The 22,499-nt window shown below is 40.9% G+C and overlaps 1 protein-coding gene across 1 annotated transcript in view; it reads left to right on the top strand.

Moving 5' to 3' along the window:
• cables2b (Cdk5 and Abl enzyme substrate 2b) overlaps positions 1-22,499 on the top strand; it is a 42,659-nt gene that overhangs the window by 3,202 nt on the left and 16,958 nt on the right. The window contains exon 2 of the mRNA XM_051424308.1: positions 17,981-18,076. Within this exon, the coding sequence (XP_051280268.1) occupies positions 17,981-18,076 (96 nt within the window). The remainder of the gene's footprint in view (positions 1-17,980; positions 18,077-22,499) is intronic.

Genomic DNA, 22,499 nt, shown 5'->3' with positions numbered 1-22,499 from the left:
CAGAGAATGTCAGCCCTGCAGCCATAAACACCGCTTAACCTATTTACACCTAACAACAGGCCGGGAAATTACCAGCGGATAACAGCTCATCAGTCAGACTGCTGCACCAGCCACCAACCGTCAGCCACGGCTCCTGCTGTAGGACTTGATTTTGTTTATTCACCGTGATGCTGCACACACAGCGCTTCATTGTATTTCATGGCAACGTGGTTGCTGTCAGTGTTACTGATGAGGAGTGTAATTTATACACTAGCTATTGGTTTGTCACAAGTGGGTTTTGCGTATTATCGTAAAAGTGAAAGAAAGAAAAAGGAAAAACGGCAAACTCAGCGGTATAAAAATGTAAGAACAATAAATCAGCAGAACATTTGAATTGTTTTACATAAATAGATAACATTACCAAACATTTCTGAAAGTTAACTCAGAGTGATATTGTTCCTTTAATTCTTTTCTGAGCGGCAATTTCTCGTCTCCTATTGGCAGACATATTTGCATCGTACCAATATGTTTGTGATAAGCTAATACAGGCAGATAATATCGGCTGGCAGATTTATTAATTAACTTCTACATTTAATTACATCCTGGATCTAATCAGCTCTATGCCAAAAAAAATGTACCTCCTGAATGGTCACAACTTCCACTGGGATGTGCAGGCAGCGATCTATGAACAGACAACATCGAGTGTATTATTTAGAATTTCAGCGTTTGTCAGTAACTCTAATATCTATCTTTATTATAGTGTTATAAAGCCTCCTGATTGCTTGTTATTTGTTAAATATGAGATTTGTCTGCAGGAAAACATAATTTAACAGGTGAATTATTTTCTTGCCAGTTTCCTGGGTTAGGCAGTAAGTTGTAGTGTAATGTGTTGATACTTTATGCACCACCCCACACACACACTAGTATACATGTGTTCATTGTTTTCATTTTTTGAGTTTTGGCCATAGTCTGACCATCAGTGTCTGTTTTTTGTCTATTTGTACATCCAAACACTGCACATGCCTGCAGTATTTCTCCAAGCAGGGACTCTTGGTGACGGAATTAATTCCAACAAGTAGCCAGCATTCAGAATAAAGCAAGTTAGCAAGTTGATTTCATAGTGAAGTCTGCATCTTTCAATATCGTTAACTAGCAGATCCCCAATATGGCGACCACGCAGACGCACATCAAATCGAGAATGCTGTATGTACGTTACTATATATATATAAGATGTATGTATTTGCAGATTAGAAACTCTTAAATATGTTAACTTCCATATATCATGAACACTATTATTGGGGCCAATGCTAATACTAAAGGCTTCTGGTTACTGTCTCTGATTGATTACAGTAAAAACGTTTTACATGTGGACAGTTTTGACAAAAGGAGCTTTACTGTATAGCTGGTGAATACATTAATGCTGAGTTTCCTGTGCTCGCTGGAACCGCAGTGGCTGAATTTAAAAGCAGCCATCCCCTCACCTACACACTTCCTGGTGAGACGGAGTTGGCTGTCGTCAGATACGATCATCAGTCACGCTCTGTTTAGCCTCGCTGTCTGCAACCATGCTCGGTGTGTGAAGTCCTGCCAGCCAGCTAACCAGCCAGCCAACCGCTTCATTAGTCTGCTCGTGAAGACACACACACACACACACACACACACACTGACACACATCAACAGTTTAGCTGTTACAGATGCTCTTATAAACAGTGAGTGAGGGCACTTGGCTGGTAACGTACACACTTTGGCTGCTGAAGGGAATGAGCTTCGGTTACAGTTGTAATTCCTCACCGTCACTGTGTCCAAAAAGACGTTTGACTTACGGACACGCTTTAGCATCTTCGCCTCAGCTGAGTGAATCTGCATCTTCTATTTCACAAGAAGGCCGATGGTATTACATAATGGTTTCGTGTGAGAGAAGTGCTAGAAAAAGAAACGAGAGAGTTCACAGTTCAGGAGAGTACAAGATGTTTTTCGCTGTTGAACTGTGTCTGATTTTAGACTTTGGGACAATGAGATGTTTCTGCTAAACTGAACATTAAACATTCATGCGTTTGGCTAAAAACTACAAGAGCCTCAAACACTTCAGAGACACAGGCGCGTTTGTTCTGCAGTCAGAGTGAGGGCGCGTGATGTAATGCATTTCCCAAACAGACCAACTCCAGGCCGAAACTCAAACCTTATTCTAACCTTAACCCTTAAACAGAGCCAGAGCTGGCAGACCTGGATGTGAATCTCCTCATTCTGAGGTCTACATTGTGTGTGTGTGTGTGTGTGTGTGTGTGTGTGTGTGTGTGTGTGTGTGTGTGTGTGTGTGTGTGTGTGTGTGTGTGTGTGTGTGTGTGTGTGTGTGTGTGTGTGTGTGTGTGTCTGTGTGTGTGTGTGTGTGTGTGTGTCTGTGTGTGTGTGTGTGTGTGTGTGTGTGTGTGTGTGTGTGTGTGTGTGTGTGTGTGTGTGTGTGTGTGTGTGAGAATTGCATGATGCACAGGGAGCATTAGAGAATAGACGTGTTTGCAGTAACCTGTCAGTGTAAATTTGGCTGGGTGTCAGTTATAAATCTGCTGCTACCAGATATTGACACTGTTTTTCCTAAATTTGAAATCCGTTTACTCCATATGCATGAAGCACATGTGCAAAAAGAGGAACTGATAGTGTAAACACTGAATTGTAATGAGACGCTGACAGAAAATTCACTTTAAAGTGGACAAGCAATGTCATGGATGCAAAATACTAGCACTGATCCAGCATATCAAAATGAATAATATTATTTATATATTTATATAATTACAACAGATTTGTTTTCCTTGAACTAATTTTAGTCTTCCCAGGAACGTTTTCTTGAACAAGTGCCTTGAAATATTTTGGAGCTCAGTAATGTATTATAGTTTCCCAGCAGGTTATCCACCAGACTTAAGAGTGCACAGTACAGTTTGGCTGGAGGTTTGGGTGTGTTAGTAGCGGCTAGCCTCAATCAGAGATGTGGAGCTTCACACAGCTCCTTCTGAAGCCACAGAAGGCTTTATAGAACTTTTTCCACACATGCAGAAGGACTCCCCAGCACCTGTAAACAGACTTTGATGTTTAAGATCAGCTCACTTTCCCTTTAACTGAAACTCTGTCTTTTCCTCCTCCTATCATTTCAGTTTCTGATTTTCTCTTGGCTATCCAGTGCTGACTGTTTCCCGCTTCAGACAGTGTGTTTGCTCTTTCCTGACCAGATTTATTCCATTGATCCAGATAAATTCAGTGACTCTCACTGCAGCTTTTTGTTTAGTGCCTCTGTTTTGGTGAAGCTCAAACTCACAGACTTCTTATCATACTTTTTATAGTAATTTATGTATAGGAAAACAGTTGTTCATATTCAGCCCAGCCCTCCTGTCTGTGTGTCTTCATTTTCTATCTGCTGATTCAGGTTTATACTCTGCAGCCTGACTGCGTTCACGCTCCAATTAGGACATCAGGTCGAGCCCTGTGTGTGAACTTTCCAGGATTAATGGCTCCTCTGAGCAGTGTCGGCTGTGTTTAGTGTTACTCAGCTGCAGTGTGAACGTAGTCTGTGTGACCAAACCGACCGTGACGCTGAGGATTCCCCACGATGCACTTGGCTCTGTTTGTTTCCGCTGCACACTGCTATTCTGAGCTGTTTAACAGGATCTCAGCTGTCCTCTGAGGCCCTTCCACTGACACACTATTTCTATGATCTCATTTACTCAATTAGCACTGCAACAATTTGTCAAATGACAGAAAATATTTACATGTGTGCTCCAATATATTGTTATATATATATATATATATATATATATATATATATATATATATATATATCATGGTAAATTACATTTTTTTAGCAAGCAGTTGAACTGTTGATCAGTCAAAATGAGCAAATTAAAAAATAGTCAAGAGATTATTGAGATATTATTTGGAGTCTTGTACCCAACTCAAGCTAATGGGAACTGTGTAAATATATAAAAAAGTTACCTTGATTTCAATACTGGTTCCTGAACGACTAATTTCCTAAAATCCATTTTAACAAAGGAAAATAACTTCCACATTAATCTACAGTTACTCACCTTTAAAGGAGGAGGCTGTTCAAAGACCTGGGAGCAAGCGTAGTATTTTTACTGCATGCCTCTACGATGTGTATCATTAGACTGCGTTGCGTGCTCATTGGATCACTGACGCTGATGAGAGTTACTACTTATGTATCGATATTTGGTGCCAAATGACAACACAGTTCTCAGTACATGGTTGTAATAAAGCCGTTCGGTCAGTGCCATAAAAGTCTGTTAAAAAGTTTGTTACCCAGCCCTGGCTGATGTCTAACACATCGTCCAACCCTACTGAGGAAGACTCCACTCTGACTAATGAAGGATGATCCTGGTTCAAATTATGATCTGGCATTTCCCCCTGGTGACATCAGTCCCAGAAGACTCTGAGCTGCCTATCTGTAATGTTTGCTGGATAAGATTCTGTGCATCAAGATTCATCCAGGACTCTCAAAGGTTCTTTTATTGTTGGGAAGAAATGAAACGCAAGAGCAGTTAATGGCTGATTACGCTGAAAAGACAGAAATGGAAGGAGGAAGTACCAGTGTGGGTCAGCATGACTGAGCTTGTCAGTAAATAACCACATGAGAAACTGAAGCTCTGTTCACACAGACACAGTTTTACTGGTACTGGTAACATCTCTGCAATTTTAACCCTTAATCTTTCATTTTTGGCCAGTAAAATCAATGATTAAAGCGTTGCTGAACAGTTGATTTTATTAACTCAATTGATACTACAAACCCTAGACTTGAAAACGTGTTGCTCTCGCACTTAAACCTGCAGGGAGGCGTGCACATCTCTGATGAGTCATCAAAATCATAAGTGAAAAAAAATGTGAAAAAGAAGAAATAAAAAAACTAATTTGCAATGTAGACTTAATTCCTCTTGCTGATGTTTCATCAACAACATTTCTGATAATGCTTCCATAATGAAAATGCATTATGCATTAATAATCCCCATACAGCCTCAAAGAGGACCACAGAGTTGACAGAACTGTTTGTGCGTCAGCGTGAGTAGAAACCGATCATCACTAAAGCAGGACAGCAGTAGATCTTTGTGAAATGGGACAAAGCGAAATGTGCAGTACATCTTTTAACAGCGATGTGAAGTGATTATCAGATAGGTGTTGTGGTCTGAAATTATTTTGTTAACTGGCCCCATGCTCTTCATTTCTGCCAGATAAGCTGCCAGCTTAAGACTATATCTGTGACGTCCCATTACCTTATGGTTAAGACACCCACCATGAACCGCAGCGTCCACCATTTCTAGTCCCGTAATCTCTCTACTGTCTGCAATAAAAGTATATATATATATATATATATAAATACTTATAAAATGGTTATATTTGTAACTGCTTTATCTGTATATTGTTAAACTCTGCCTGTTCTTCATGTGCTTGCATGTTTTCTCATAGTGTCCCTCCTTTATTTTACTCCCGGCAGAGTAAACAGAGTTTTAGGGTTTGGTTGTTCAAACTTGACCTGGTTGTTAATCAGCCTTTCTTTCATTTTCCATCTGTCTCCCTCTCTCTCTCTCCTCTCTCTCTCTCTCTCTCTCTCTGGTTTCTTTCATACTCCCTTTCTTGTTTCTGTCTTTGAAGTTTATTTTCCTTCTCCTTGTAGTTCACTCTTCTTTATCCAATGCTGATACTAATCATCTAGATGACTAAATCTAATGAAAATTTTTATTAGTATTTTTATTGCCGCAATTTAACCATTTTCGTACTAAAACAACCCTGAAATGTCTGAATACTGAGCATTGTGCTACAGTACCTGGGTCCTACCTGTCTGCTTTGAATGAGGAATATATTTTGTCAGCTGTAAATACAAACATCAGCATAGTAAATCAGTTAAACACTCGTGTACAAGCAGATACGTTTTGTCTTGATTTCGCCCTTTGTTGTCGAACTCCTTCCCCTTACTCTCTCCCTCACACTGAAACTGACTGAATGTAAGTTGGAGCAATGAGCTTCTTTGTTCCCGAAACTTCATGCTGAATTAGTTGCCTGAAGCAAAAAAACTTATCAGATTCAACAGGAACACTGATTAGACACACCCTCTGGACTAACACACACACACACACACACATACACACACTGAACCCAGAAAGACGTAATCTGACTGACATCATCTGTATGTCGTGTGTGTGTGTGTGTGTGTGTGTGTGCGTGTGTGCGCTTGCCTAAACATGCATGCCTCTCCAGTGAAAGCAGAGCTGAACCCCCACTCCCCTCCACACCCTTAGCACACACACGATAACACACACATAATCACTGAGGTGGATCAGAGAAAGACCTTCTCCTTCAACATGTAGATTCTGTATGTATCTGCACAAAGCTTTTCTGGGTGTTTCTGTTAAAGGCACTGTTAAACATCATCTTTCTCCTCTGTTGGTCACACAGACGTGTAGAGGGAGGGTGACAAGCTGGGAAGTCATTTGGACCCCCTTTGTCTGTGTGCTCTTCTTTCATAAAGGTCCGGTGTGTCTGTTGGACTCTCTGTGGGTTTGTTACATTATAGGTGGTATACAGAGTCCAGGTGTTGTCATGGGTTTGTATCTGTTGTCAGGCTGCTGTGCATACAGTAAATGTCATCATATGTGTAGTTAATGAGGCTCGTAAAAGCTTCCTGCTAACCAAGGCTAACTGTAAATCCACCCTCCATCAAATCTTCATTGCTTTGAAACTAAAGATTTTGGATATGATTAACACTGAAAACCATCAGAATGATCCGGTCTGTGAAGACTGACTATAATACTGTGTTTAAAATGTGAAAAACTTATATAGTTTGTACATTTGTCTGCTTGCAAGAGTGTGTTCAAGAATGTCTGTCTGTTTTTCATGGTGAGAAAACACAACACACACATTGTGGATGACTTTTAAGAACTCTTGAGTGGATGGACGTTTGATGGGTTAATTTTGTTTTTAATATATCAGTATGAGCAGGCCCCAGTCTTCCTGTGACCTTTTGTGTGCATCTGGTGGTGTGTGTGTGTGTTTGTGTATGTGGTCTGGTTAGAGGACAGATGCTCATCACTATACTCCTCCCCCCCACACACACACAGTCTTATCAGTCACATCCAGTTTGCGGCGTTCTCTTCTCTGTGAACATGTTAATGTACCCGACAGGCTGATAAAGGGACGTTCCATCTGCTCTAACACTCACATCATTATCATTATTTATAAAAAAATAAAGTCAGCTGAACTATCATATCGTTCTCCAAAGACGCCCTGCTTCATATTCATACAGTGTGTTACATACACTCTAATTCCATAATAATATCATTTATATAATTCCATTATAACCAGATTATATTAATCTGGTCTGCGATATAAACACCTTAACCAGGTTACATCATATTAGGATTATAATCAGAGCGAGAACAACCACATTAGCAGAGCTGGATTATACACATGAATCTGTCAAAGATGCTCTGGGCATGTACACGGCTTAGTTTGATGTCTGTCAGTAACGCACACAGCACTGCAGGTAGAGGCATGTTCACTCACTGTAACTTCTTATCTGTTATTAAATGATGTCAGGTCAAGGGTCGGAAGCCAAACACTGAAACTAGTTCAACTTGTATAGCAACAGTTGTAATAGTAGTGGGAAACCAGAAGGTTGGACTGAACAAGGCCTCTAATATTTAGTTTGGTCATCTAGCCATTCTGTTCACACTACAGTGATCAGGACCATACATATATGTGGTCCCAATTAGGGCTGCTCCTTTTTTTTCTCAAAATGAACTAACCGTATAACTAACCCAGCTTGTTTCTGTTCTGCCCTCTGCTGCTCTCAACTGTCAGTAAATTCCTTGTGGACCGGAGTCTGGTACAACCTACTCTACTGCTGTCCCCTGTGACTGACTCTTCGGCTGATAGAGCCGTCAGCAGCCCGGCAGGAGAGCCGTCGGTGACACGCTAAGATTTTATAACCGAGTCTGAATCTTAACCGCTAGAACTTGAGAAAATGTAGCCTACATTATTGCTAACCCAGGAAAGGTTTAGTTTTTAAACAGAAATGTCAAAGAGGATGGAGAAAAGGACGGATAAGAAATGAAGGAGGATTTTTTTTTAACTAAATCAGGCAAGAGAAGAAGCAGGAGGGGGGTCTGTTAATCTGGTGATGTAAGACACACAACAGGCCTGCTGAGTGTGTGTGTGTGTGTGTGTGTGTGTGTGTGTGTGTGTGTGTGTGTGGTGTGTGTGTGTGTGTGTGTGTGTGTGTGTGTGTGTGTGTGTGTGTGTGTGTGTGTGTGTGTGTGTGTGTGTGTGTTACTCAGTCAGAGGTCCACATAGTGTAATCTGGGGAACATCCAGCATCCGTCAGTCAATGTCAAAGGTGTGGACAGACTGTTCTTACACACTGTTCTCTCTCTCTCTCTCTCTCTCTCTCTCTCTCTCTTTCTCTCTCTGTGTGTGTGTGTGTGTGTGTGTGTGTAGGATGAGGAATGAGGATTTAGACAACAGGACATTTAATCTATGGCTGGTGGTTGGTCAATGACAAAGTGTGTACATGTGTGCGTGGTAAGGATTTAGTATGGGGGTATTTAAGTAAAGCTGTGTGTGTGTGTGTGTGTGTGTGTGTGTGTGTGTGTGTGTGTGTGTGTGTGTGAGAGATAGAGAGAGACTGAGGGAGACATTTTGAGAGCCTCTGTGATCTCACACACAGAAAGAGAGGTACAGAGACAGACACATTACATAAAGAGTAAAATGAACCAAGTCATAAAACTTGAAACTTGAAGTATGCAACTTCTACAGTGCGATGTAGAAACTTGAAGCCACCAGTGCACACACACTGAGAATGGACTACAGGAGACATCTTGTGTCCAGCAAGAAAACTCTAGAAATGAACAATGTCTTAATGCTTGTCTGGAGAGAGCCATACTGATGCTTGGGGCTCCGTTAGCAGTTAACTGACAGGTCAACTAGTCTGACTGTGGGTTAAACTGACTACAAACACACTTTAAAATACTGAGGAGGATGTAAATACAGTTGACAGAATCAGTGAATTTGTTCAGCATACGAGGGGCATAAAACCATCAGACACAAAGTGTGCGACTGAAACAACACATTCAGCTCCATGTAGTAGTATGAATACAAAGAGCACTTAAAAAATCAATACAGATTCCTGTCCCTACAGAGCAAGAGATCTGCACAGACAGATTAAGTCAGTGTGTGTTGATGTAAGCCAGCAGAGTGAGTGTGTGTGTGTGTGTGTGTGTGTGTGCCTCTGATCAGTTGAAGCTGTGTGTGAGGAGGAAGCAGCTGTCAGCTCGTCCATCAAGATACAACTAAAGCAAATATCATCGATCCTCTGGGGCGAATCAGTACGCAGCAGGAGGGAGACAGCAGGAATGTGTTCAGTGGCGTATTTACCACCACCCTGCAGTCAGTGTGTGGAGATCAACACAGTCCGTCAGACATCAGTGTGTATTTATTTGCGACTTGAATTTAAAGGTCCAGTCTGTGATGTTTTAGGAGGATCTGTTGGCAGAAAGTGAATATAATATCCTCAGATATGTTTTCATTAGTGTATACTCACCTGAAAATGAATCATTGTGTTTTCGCTACCTTAGAATGAGCTGTTTTTATCTACAGAGGTACACCATATTGAACCGCCATGTTTCTACAGTAGCCCAGAACAGACAAATCACACTAAGTAGGGCTTTTGGCCACCATAGTTTCTCCTACATGCTTGGAAGTTTCAGGTAAATGTGTCCAGTCAGATTTTGTGAGCAAAGAATTTCAGTTTCATAATGTGCTTTTATAGAGTCTGTGGTAAAATGTGCCATCATCAACTTGTGTAATATTGGAATGAAAGCAGATATTTTTGGAGCAATAAAGAGAGGGAGAGATGAAGACACGGGGAGAAAGACACACAAAGTGGCACTGCCGATGGGAAGATTATAGCTGTTTTTCAGACTTCCAGGATAATCTGCCATTTTCTTTGTAGAGTTGTGACAGACTTCCAGGATAATCTGCCATTTTCTTTGTAGAGTTGTGACAGGCTGACAGTTCAGTGGTTCAGTCTGGTCACAGAGAGAGATTAATGCAGCAAGATGATAGAGAGTTTCTTTCCCATCATGCATTAATAGTATATTTAACTTGGAGTTTCAGTTCACTTCATTGCTCCAGGTCAGCGGGAGGCAACCTGTGGCTTTGACACAACATTATTACATTTTTATTTATCATTGTTGCCGGTCAAAGTGATTCTTACATTCTTCATTTATCAAAATGTGTAGCCATTACACACCAAATAATGTTTTTAACATTTCATCAACCAAAATGTGCAACTGGATATACTTCATATTTTCATAAGTTTCCCTCGGGCTAGTTATGGATTCCAAATCCAACATAAGAAAAGTCTCGGGAGGAAAATACAGACAGATTTGTTTGCTTTCTCCATGCTCTCAATGCTGGCTTACTGGTATGTTTGATCTGTGGCAAGAAATTACTGTAGCATCATATCAAATATGCTTTGCTGCTCCAGACAGATTTTTAATTTTCTTTGGGGCCAAAAATGACTTTTTTGCTGTGATGAAGCTGCCATTTAAATCTAAAGGGAACCAAATTACAAATTAAAAAGAAGAGTAGTGCTATGATTGCTTAGGAGGGGAATACCATCTACAGGAAAACGGACAAATCACAAGGGAGTATGGGTAGACGAAGAGTTCTTTATGAACGATGAAGAGAAAGCACAAAATGGAGAATTCTGCAGAAGTGAAACTGGTAGCACTACATTTTGTAAGTCTCTCCCACCTGTCTGACTGATGAGATAGTGTAACAAAAAACAGATGTTAAGACCGGTAAAGAGAACAAGAGACCAACAATGCACCTGTTTTCATTTACATTTCGCATGTTAAAAATAGAAAAGTCCGAAACAGAAGCAGCAGTATTTTGGGTGAGCAAGAAATGTTGGCGAATAATAAAATAGTGTTACTTTTAGTAACAGTTTATTTAGGTGTTCAGTCAATTTTATCTGGAGAGAGAGAGAGAGAGAGAGAGAGAGAGAGAGAGAGAGAGATTTATGTGAAGGTAGAAAAGAGAGTGAGTAGAGAAAAAAGAACAGGAAGTTTAAAAAAAGAGACCGATGAGTGAAAGCTGAGATCAGGCCAAAAAAGTACAGAATAAAAACATCCAACAGAAATTCTTTTTATTCTATTTTAGGCACACAGTGTTCTGACAGAGTGTGTTTGCACTGGTTTATTTTAAGCTAAAGCGACACTGGCTATTATTAGTGTGACTCTGGTGTTGTTCATGACTCAAACTGGGTAAAATGACTCTGCGTCCCAGACAAATCCATCATTACAGTCCCCAAAAATGGGCCAGCAACTACTTCTGGGCCTTGACCTGCAGAGGGCCTGTTTCCAGTGTGATTTAATGGAGCTCTGGTGTCATTTCAGTCTGAATTTCACATCATTTAAACTGTAAAACATACGGTAGATGCTCTTTAATATTTAAATCAATGCTGTTAATCAGTGGCAGAAGAAATGCTCATATATTTCCCTTATTAAGTAAAAATGTTAATACCAAAAATGTGTAGAAATGAGTCATAGACCAGTTAGCCAATTATCTGCCATTTTGAGAACTGGCATCGGCTGATGACTCTCTCTAGAGGCCGATACACAAAAAATGTCTGCAGATACATTTCCAGGAAGCCAGTCAGTGTGGGACAGTGTTAGTGGAATAAAAAAGCCCCGTACTATAACTCTCATGCATCCTGCTGTAAACATATACTGGAATTTCCTACAGAATAGAATAAAATAGAAGAAACTAGAATTCCACATGACTTTAGATATCTGCATTATTTATCGGCCATCAAAAACCCTTGCGTTCAACCTCTATTAGAAATACTGTTACAAGCATTGACAGTATATAATTACTGGATGGAGCCTCGGGGTCTGAGAAGTGGGGCCAATGTGGAAGCACCTGAAACCTGCGTCCTTTCTACAGGCCAGCAGGGGGCGGCTCCATTGGTTGCAAAAGTAATTGAGTTTGTGTTGAAACTAATGGAAAAAGGACCATTGGCTCAGTAAACGGTTTCCACATGAGTTTATGGTCTCAGCCGCTAGTTTCAAGTTTTCTTCCATATATGGCATAAATGATTGTCCCAAATAAAGTTCAGTTGTGCTTTTGGGTTCTTAGACTGGGTGGTGGTGGAATGACAGTGTTCACAGGAGGCTTCAGTTAGAGATGGTCAGAGGCTCAGTGTCAGTAGGGAGCGTCCTGCATGATCAGTCACCACAGACTCTCCAGCAGAGCACTGAAGTCCTTCCTGTCTCACTGTGATTGTCAAATGAGGAAAACCTGCTGTTTTCATAAATTCATTCATTTATTCATATATTCATGCATTAATTCATTCTTTTATTTGTTGTAACACATCAACCGAAGATCTTTTCAGAAAGCCTGAAGCTCTTATCTGCTCGAACGTATTAAGTTTCTATGGAAAAGGGCATCAGCCACACTTAATGTGACTGCAGTGTAGGAAAGCTTTGCTGTTTTGTTGTGGCTGGTCTGCCTTTAGCTTAATGGCATGGAGCTAAAAATATTTACTGAATAATGTCACATATTCAGAAAATCTGAAAAAAAAAGTCTAAAAGCAGATTATGTGTACGCGTCTGAGTTTGTTTTTGGCTGAAATGCTCAAAATGCTCTCTAGAAAATAATCTGGAAAATAGGAGTACTGGATGTCCTTATTGTGTGTTATCATAATGTGATAAGTTCATGCAGCTCCTTCAAACCCTCTAAACACCCATCAGCATCATCATCATCATCATCATCATCATCATCAGCAGCAGCAGCAGCAGCAGCAGCAGCAGCAGTGAGGGAAACTGCAAACTGGATTTTTCCGTTCCCACAGAAGGGAAACTTTCCATAACATCCCAGAGAGATGGAGCAGACTGGTTCTCATGGAAATGTGCCACTGGTCAGACTGTTGTGATAATGAGTCTGCAGATCCACAGCTCAGATACTGGGACAGATTTAGAAAGACTGGGAGAGAACTGGCGTCGGCTGTCGCACTCTTACCCAGATATTGTTGATGTTTATGACTACAGCATTTTGCTCAGACGCCTCCACGCTGAGGCAATCATTTAAAGATAACTAACAGGGGATGTTTACTGTGACAGTGTCGTGTTTGCTATAATTAACCTTTCCTGTTGAATGTCAGTCACACTCCTGCTGAAGAACTTTGTTTGAAGGGGTTTGTTTGTGGTCCTTCTAAACATGTTGTTAAGTCATAAGTGTTATTTGTAGCTGCCAATTATGAGATGAGTTAGCTGCTGAGTTGGTCATTACTACAGCACTGAGTAACACTGCTCATTATTCTGCCCTTCCACGTACCTATAGGGTTGGCGTTGTATGTCCTCTTAGATGCGTTTGTGTTCAGATTGTTCCTGATTTAAATCATATTAAATCAAATCATAGCCGGTGTGAAGCTATTTTATTTTGGCAAAGGTCTTGTATGGCTGCTTGTGTAGAGACAGCATTCAACGTGTGCGATGGTTGGCTTCTTTTGCTCAATGAAAACAAGAAGCATGTTCATATTTCTCAAAATAAGGTATACAAAAACACCCATCATTACAGGACCTGGGTATCATATTTGCAACAGTATCAAAACATTTCAAACGACACCCAGTGACGGTGAGTAGGGCTCATTTTCATTTTCATTGAAAAAAACTATTAAAATCTTGTTGGGGTCTGTCCCAAAAAACATGTTTATCTGGAGAACAAGATTTGTAGGCCAGTGCATCTACTACTACTACTGCAACGCTCCATTAAAATGCTGCCTGTCACACATTTTAACTTTTAAGAAAAGATCACAGCTGTGATTTGGATACTATTTCGATGAATTGTGCAGCCCTACTGGTGAGCTAATTTTAGCATAGCCCCTCAAGAAGAAACTCATTAGAAGTGAAGCCCAAAGTGGTGGAAAACACTTTACTTTTGGGATTCTGGAAATTGAAGCAAGAGGCTTTGCGAAGAAGGAAATGAAGACCAAGTCTGAGTGGTTAGAAGAAAAATCTCATTTAACACACGTCAGTGAACAGTATGTGGGCTGGTTTCACTTGACAAAATGAAGTCTTTAAATAGATTTTGATGTTTCTCTGAATAACATGGAAACCAATTCCAATTTACAGTTGATGTTTTTAACACCGGCGGTCAGGGGGCGTTATCAGGATCCCCTAAACGTGTCACAGTGTCAACCCTTGTGGCTATATTTGCCTTTTTATCTTAAACACAAGCCACTATGATTACCATCATCATCATCATCATCCATCATGGGTATTGACCAATGGGCTCCTTCGATTCCCACACAACTGAAACATTCCGCAACATTCCGGAATGCTGTTGAATGATGGTTCCCGTGGAAATGGAATGCTGAGAAGATTCCATCATGTGACTGTGCTTACAGTAGATACTAAAGTTAGAGTCATTAGAAATAGACTCTTTGGTGTAATAATACTGGAGAACTGACAGCCGAGACTGTTGCGGTCTGGGTATTCTTCCTTTAAATGTTTATTTTTAATCCGGAGAAGGCTGACTGAGCAACATCTTTACTGGAACAATTGAAAATCTACGTTTCAAGTCGAGTCTTTGCAGAGTTTGTGGTGTTTGTGGGTGTCCAGGTCTGAAGGATGGAGTGTCGATGCTGTTCTCAGTTTCCATCAGCACATTTATTTCTACTTCAATCATACATATTTCCCAGAATGCTGACAGTGCCCCACACAGAATCCGGACTGCGGTTACTGTGTATGTTTAGGAAACAACAGCATGATGGTTTGCTGATTGATTTTCAGTTGATTCATTAAAAGAAAAAAGCAATGATGACCTGCTTTGTTGTTTAAAATGAAAAGAAGGTGAAAGATGTCTGATTGCTGAATGTCAGAGCACAATGTTGGCTCTAGAAAGAAGCCGTCACTCTTTGATTCAGATGTTTACATGGTGTTTCAGACTGCTGATTGCCTGCTGGTGAAGGTGGGGGTTTACTGAGGCTCTGTTCTGTACTGGAGGCCTAGTGAAGAGAGTATGGAGTTCTCCACCAAATCCTTTTGTTAGCACTTGGTCCAGGACACAACTCAGATTCATGTGTTCACCAAAATCCTCACAGTCCACCACACTGAACTACATGTGGATATTGTGTTGTGTTGTTGTCTCTTTGTCCCTGCCCCTGGCTGGTTGTGTCACACTGAGTAGCACAGGTTGTCACAGTGATACCATGGTAGCACTGGTGACACAGGGAGCATGAGCCTAAACTGGTGTCATTTTTAGACCACGTCAGTTCTTTCAACCGTTATTTATTGTATGACATTGTATGTATGTATATGTATGACTTGTATATTACATTTGAGGACGTCACGTTGGGCTTTGGGAGCCTGACCAGTATGGGATTATAGAGGGGAAAAAGAACTCCGAAGGCTACTTTCTGATACAAATAACTTTATTATAAAATAAAGAGAATGCCAACCAAATTGTCTCATTGTGAGAGCTGCTCCCTCTCTCGTACTCTGTGCTGCTTGCCACAGTATTGTAAAATGCAGTACACAAAAGGTCCTGCAGTGACACCAATATATTAACACAAGAATTATATGCATTATATACCAGAAATAAACAGTTTATTGGTGCATATTGGATAACTTATACGCTGATACTGATATGTCTGTGATAGGCCAGGAATGAATTATACCAAATAACTAACCGAGAAAACGGTCGACCGATTATTCCATAATGAAAGTAAATGTTAGTTACAGCCATAATGAGATGTCATCTCATGCAGTCTATAGAAAAACGTCTATTCGAATGAAGAAAAGATGATCTCAGAAAAGATGAACTCATGTCCAGATTGGTCCAAGTTGACACCCTCTTTCCACAGCTGACTGGGTTTGTCAAAGAATCAACCCGGAGTGAAAGTTCTCGCACCAGAGCTGCAGGAGTCTGCTGCAGTGCTTCAGAAAACGGCAGACGCTCAGGAATTTTTATATACGGGAAAAAAATACTGAAATGTAAAGCAGATTCTGAGTCAGCCTTTATTGTTGCTGCATTGAAAGTGTACTGAATCGTGACACCACTGTAACTTATCATAATGTGAATTTAGTGAAATGTTGGACTAATTCAAACAACTGAATGACAGTCAAATTCAAATGATATCATGCAGAGCTGTTTTAAAGAGACGAAAACATTTGGGCCTCAGTAACTACTTGTCTCACTCACAATGTGTGAATTGTGTTCTATGGTGGAATGTTAATTACCAGCAGAGAGCAGATCATCCTGTTAAAGCCTGAAACTCAACGTGACTGAAGCACTACCCAGATGTTACTACTGCACACACACTCTTAGCTCCCTCAAACATCTGCTTCACTACTTTGTTAAACATACGTGTGTGTGTGTGTGTGTGTGTGTGTGTGTGTGTGTGTGTGTGTGTGTGTGTGTGTGTGTGTGTGTGTGTGTGTGTGTGTGTGTGTGTGTGTGTGTGTGTGTGTGTGAGACTCAGATAAGCAGGAGTGATAACAGTGATTTAAACTCCCATGTGTTGAAGAATCACCAGGTCAGCCATAAAAAAACAGTGACAGATGCTCTGCGTGTGTGTGTGTCTGTATTGTATGTGTGTGAGCATGGGTGTTCATTAATGTCTGTGTGTGTATGTTTTCACAGTTGTTTATCTCAGCAGGTCTTGGTGCTCAGGGTTACCTCTGGGCTCTGTGTTCCAGTCTTTGGCTGTGTGTGTGTGAGTGTGGGTGTGTAAAATATTGTCCTTTACACAAACCTGGGCAATGTATTGATTATAGTATCAATATTGTATGTTGTGTGGTTTTAGATAACATGATCTATAAAATGGAATGCATCCATAAATTAGATATGAGTATCACAGTATAACTATTTGATTTAGGCTATATTTTCTTTATCCTTGTGCAGTGTAGAGTTATAAGAATGAAAGTGTGTAAATCAGTGGGTGAACAACTAACAACAGCATGAGCACTTTAAATATTAGATTGTTGTTTTGTAAAATCTTCTGTTATGGGTCAGTTTATTTACGGAGAATGTGGCTGAATGTGACATTTTACTGGTTTCTGTAAAACATTGTTTGACCTGGTACAGATACAAACAGTTCTGCATGCTTCCTGCACGGTAGGGACAAAGTCACGCCATCAATTTAAAAAGAAAAACATACAAAATATGAAAAACAAGATCATTTTGATTAGGGGAAAACTATCTATTTGGGTAGGTCACAGAAAGGGTTTCTTTAATGCATATTAACAACATAAGAAATGTGTGTGGTGTCTGGCCGTGTGCTGAAGGGCTGCGAGGAGAATGTGCTCTCTGTTTATGTGCCATGAGATTATGCATTAGCCCTATATGTAAATGTGACTGTGGATTAAATGGAATAAATGCACACTGTGCATAAAATGCAGTTTTAGTTCGTGCTGTGCTGTGCTGTGCTGTACTGTGTGTGTGTGTGTGTGTGTGTGTGTGTGTGTGTGTGTGTGTGTGTGTGTGTGTGTGTGTGGGTGTGTATAGGTGTGTATGAGACTCTATGCTGTAATGTCAGTAATGTTATATAACTGCTGGGATGTCAGTGAGCTGAGCTCCTTGGCCTGCTTTCATGTCGAGCTCTGTTGTTTTAATCCACAAGGTCGACACAGCGACGTGACCTGGCTCATAACCTGACCTTCAGCAGACAGCCACAGGGAACACACACACACACACACACACAGAGAGAGAGCGAGAGAGCGAGCGAGTGAGAGAGAGAGAGAGAGCGAGAGAGAGAGAGAGAGACTCCGTTTCGGCTTGATTCTGTCATCTTGGTTGTGTGTATGTTTTCTAAATGGAGAATGTGTCCTCTGGCATGCTTATTAATGATTTACTGAAATGAGAGCGATACCTGTCATTAATCTCAGTGTCTGTCTCTCTCTCTCTCTCTCTCTCTCTCTCTCTCTCTCTCTCTCTCTCTCCGTAGGACTCGTAACCTCTCCGGTGGGTCTCCCAAACCTCGACACGCTAAGAAGATCCACTTCATCAAAAACATGAAACAGTATGACACGAGAGGAAGCAGGTGGGACACACACACACACACACACACACACACACACACACACACACACACACACACACACACACACACATTATTCTGTAGCTGCTGTTGTCTGTAACATCACAGATTTACAGACAAAAAAACCAGTTAAACCAGTAATATAAACTTCTTTCAAAATCCAGTTCTGTGACCGCCCGGTGACGTAGTGGTGTGTTTTATCACTTTTATATGTTTATGTATCTCGTGTTTAAGTGTGATCTGTGTCATCTGACTGCAAGACACATTCACCCTGAGGGGCAATAGAGTTAAAGTAAGTAGCAGCATCACATTGTTCCACTGCTCCAGCCAAATCTTTGCCCAGGTGTAGACAGTGTTGAGCAGCATGTTGATCCTTGCTGTTCACAGTGTGTAGAGTTACAGAACAACACAGCAAGTACAGCAAGGTCACAGCAGTGGACCTTTTTCTATTAACTATCTATGCAGAAAAACAAAAAAGATGCAGCTTTTCCAAACAATAGCAGCTACTGTTTTTGCATTTCAGACCTGTGTTTCATTCCTGTAGCTCCTGCTCAGGGTCTCCCAAGGAAAATTGGAGGGTAGGGTGAAAATCCAGAGAGCTAGAATCATTTCTCTGAGCCATAAGGTCCTCTCCTAACAGTACTGAGAGCTACATTTTCAGCAATAAGTCAATCCTTCAATCATTTTAGTGCTACAGTGGGCTCACAGTAACCTTATTCTGAACACATCTAACTAAAAAAATACCACAACTGTTTCCCATCCTGAAATAGTACATCCTCTATTTATAGTCATTTAAATGAATGCTTGTTTGTGGGATTTTGTTAAAGGTCAAAGGGGTCATATCTCAGATTTTTCCATTATGGCTCAGTCTCATTAACAAGTAACCTTTACAAACTCAGCTGACATGCAGATGTGTGAAGCCTTTACAGCAGGAGGGGAACTGAGCTGTTGGTTAGCCTTGTGTAGCCCCAACAGTGTCAATCTCTTCAGTTCTTCCTCCATTGTATTCTATTCTTGTCCTTCCTTGCAGGGTGTATAAACCAGACCTCTGGGTCAAAGGAACACAGGGCAACTCATCAGATAACAATAGCCTGAGAGCTGATTGTTTTAGAATAGATCCAGCTAAGAGCAGCAGAGCTGTTGTTTGTAGTCACCATGTCATCACAGAGCGGAGAGGGAAGTGAGAGCTCTCCTGCCTCAGAACTGCTCCTCCTGAACCTCTAGGTCCTAACCCTCCTTTGGCTCATGGGAGACTTTAAATGGTTTGCCAAGAGGTCAACAATAAAGTATAAATATGTATGTCAGTAAAAGTGCTTCAAGCAGTGCTGCAGTTTTTCACTGTTATAGAAAAAGTAGTACAGCAGTAAAATCATTGAAATATTAATGTATGTAATGTATAATTACATGATTGTCGTCTGTATATCCATAAATATAGCTAATCTATTCACGTGGCAGATTCACCTAAATGTAAAAAACTTAAGAGAAAATAAAACAGAAAACTAGCTTCTTTTGGAGTTACAGTAACCTTACATATTTGACAAACCTAAGGCTCAAATTGTCCCGTAACCATGGTTCTTGACATTCTTCTCCATTCAAATAAAGATATTTGTCGTGTATTGAAAGAAACTGTGGACATACAGGCAAAAGCTTCTCAAAATATCGTCTATTGTCTATTAAAAACAGTCTCAGAACACATAAAGTACCACGTCTGTGCTAGTTGAGGTTTCTGTCTGTGTACGCTAACTTATCCTGAGAACAATAATTCCAAATGCAGACATGTTGTGAATACACCATACGCCTGCAAATAAAGGGAGTGAGAACAGAACAAAAACAGCCTACGGTTAAAAAAACACTGCTCTAGAGCATACATCCTGTGTGACACTGAACTCTCCCCTGATAAATAAAAGTTAATAACATAAAGTCAGTGGACACAGTTACTCTATTAGGCTGAATTATCTCACCCTGTAGTGCTTTCTGCATCAATGTAACATCTATTTTAAAAAGAAGACAGAAATTTCCACAAATGTCTCAAATGGATGTTGACTTTTTCTCCCTTGGTTTTTTCGGACATTGCTCAGCACTTACAACCCCCGGGTCAGGGGTCCGGTTCCCAGTGGGAATAGCCTGGTGTTTTTCTTTAAGGTGATCATGGAATACTGTGCCCCCAGTGTTATGAAATGTGTGGTAATAACTGGATGTGTGGAGTCGCCAGCAGTCACGTTTCCAGCAGGACTGTTGTGATGCTTCTGCTGTTTCCACAACTCCCTGGTGACTTCCTGTGCTTCACTTTCCCATGCATCATAGGAAGCAAGCTGTGTGTGTGTGTGTGTGTGTGTGTGTGTGTGTGTGTGTGTGTGTGTGTGTGTGTGTGTGTGTGTGTGTGTGTGTGTGTGTGTGTGTGTGTGTGTGTGTGTGTGTGTGTGTGTGTGTGTGTGTGTGTGTGTGTGTGTGTGTGTGTGCGTGCGTGCGTGCTTTTTAACAGCATTAAAACAGAACCCATAATCTGTCTCATCGGATGGAGAGAGGAGGAGGAGGAGGAGCCGCAGGGACAGAAGAGGACAGTCAGTTTTTAGAGAGATATGTCCAAGTTAAAGTTGTAATGATTTATTCATATTGAAATCTATACTCACATTTTGCTCTTGTGAGAACTAAACTTTAAACCGCAGCGTCTCCTTTGAATAATAAATCGCTTTTTTTACCTTTTTCTACCTCCAGGAATGATGAATTACAGCCTCAAGATGAGATCGCTATAGTCTCTCTGTTTAAGTATACTAAGTAAAGTGAATCCTCTACCCAGGTGGATCCTCATTAAAACTGTCAATGTTTGACCAGGATCACGCCATGCCTGTAAAAATAACCACAGTGGATTTGGATGAACTTCTCTCCGGGGCCCTCTTCGTGATTATCCCAGTGGGAAACTGCAGTATATAAGGCTGCACTTCATAAAAGCACCAGCTGCATGTTTGAATCTTTACACGGATCAGATTCTTTCCTTTAGTCTTATGTCAGGGAGTAGTGAGAACTGAGATAAAACCCAGTCCCTCCACAGTATAAATCAAATAGATAAGACACATAAAGCAATTAAGTTGCTGCTGAGTACTAGAAAAAGAGTTGACTTTGCAATGTTCAGTAACAGTGTTGCTACAAAGCGATGCATAAAGGACCAACTAGACTCTTTTTTTCCTTCAAACCTGGAGTCAGATGAGAAGATCAATAGCCACCCCTTATGTGTGACAGTTCACAGCCATCTGTGAAATGCATTCTGGTTTTTAGTTTAAGCAGTCTGACAAATGACCTTGTAATTGATGAATAATATGAAGACTGATTTAAAAACAAGTTTGCTGCAACATGACACGAATATCAATGCCCAAAATGAATTTCTATGAAAGCCCAGTATTCAAGTTAAATGATGGTTCAACCCGTCACTGGACCTTGCAGTGGGTATCAGGCTGTTCCATCATAAATCTACTGGCCCCATGACAGGCGACACTGTTCTCTAGCCCTGACCTAACGTACCTTGAAGCTGTTAATCCTATTGTCACCCAACCAAAGAGCAGATACTCTGACCCGGCTGTATATCTTCATAGTAGAGGCTTTGGCTAAACTGCCTTGGCTGGCCCCGCTGGCTTGTTAAGCAATAACATCCTCATGCCCGCTCAGTAGTCCTACTGTCACCCCTACTTATCCAATAGTCTTACTAATAGTTACTAGTTATGTCCTGTTCTGAGGTAGTGTGCCGTTAAGGTCCAGTGTGTAACATTTAGCAGGCTCTATTGGCAGAAATGGAATATAATATTCATAACTATGTTTCCATAAGTATAATCACCAGAAAATAGGAATTGTTATGTTTCCATGAACTTAGAATGAGCCTTTAATTTCTACAGAAGCTGTGGGTCGCCTTCCGTAGAGTCCCACATGTTGAACCGCCATTTCTATAGTAGCCCAGAAGGGACAAACCCAAACACTGGCGCTAGATAGTTTCTCCCTCGCGCTTGGGAGGGGAGACTGAAGCGAGGGAGTTGTGATCTGCAACTACACCACTACATGCCACTAAATCTTTAAAGCATCACTGAATCTCATCCCAACCCGAGCAAAGAGCAGATTTATCAGTGTATAAAGCCCTCTGGTATGAGGAGCTTTTCTTGGACCTTATGTTGACCTGTCTAACCAAAGAAAGCAACACAGAGTCAAAATGAATGTGTTAGTGAGTGTGAGAGTGCAGGGTCATTCGGTGGGCATCCTCTCAATAACTGCTGTTTCACTGAGTTTGGCCCACGACAATCTCAGCATTGTATTGCAGTGTAGGAGAACCGCCACCCTCTGTACCTGCATCCACATACTCAACACAACCCTCTTCAGCAGGTTTTAAGATGAGGGTTTGCTCCTTTAAAGCTCGTATTTTATTTGTTTAATCCAGGTTATGTAA

This window comes from Dicentrarchus labrax, unplaced genomic scaffold, assembly GCF_905237075.1.
Source record: "Dicentrarchus labrax unplaced genomic scaffold, dlabrax2021, whole genome shotgun sequence".
Lineage (NCBI taxonomy): Eukaryota > Metazoa > Chordata > Actinopteri > Moronidae > Dicentrarchus > Dicentrarchus labrax.
Note: the sequence above shows the minus strand (reverse complement) of the source record. Positions and strands in the feature narration are given on the sequence as shown.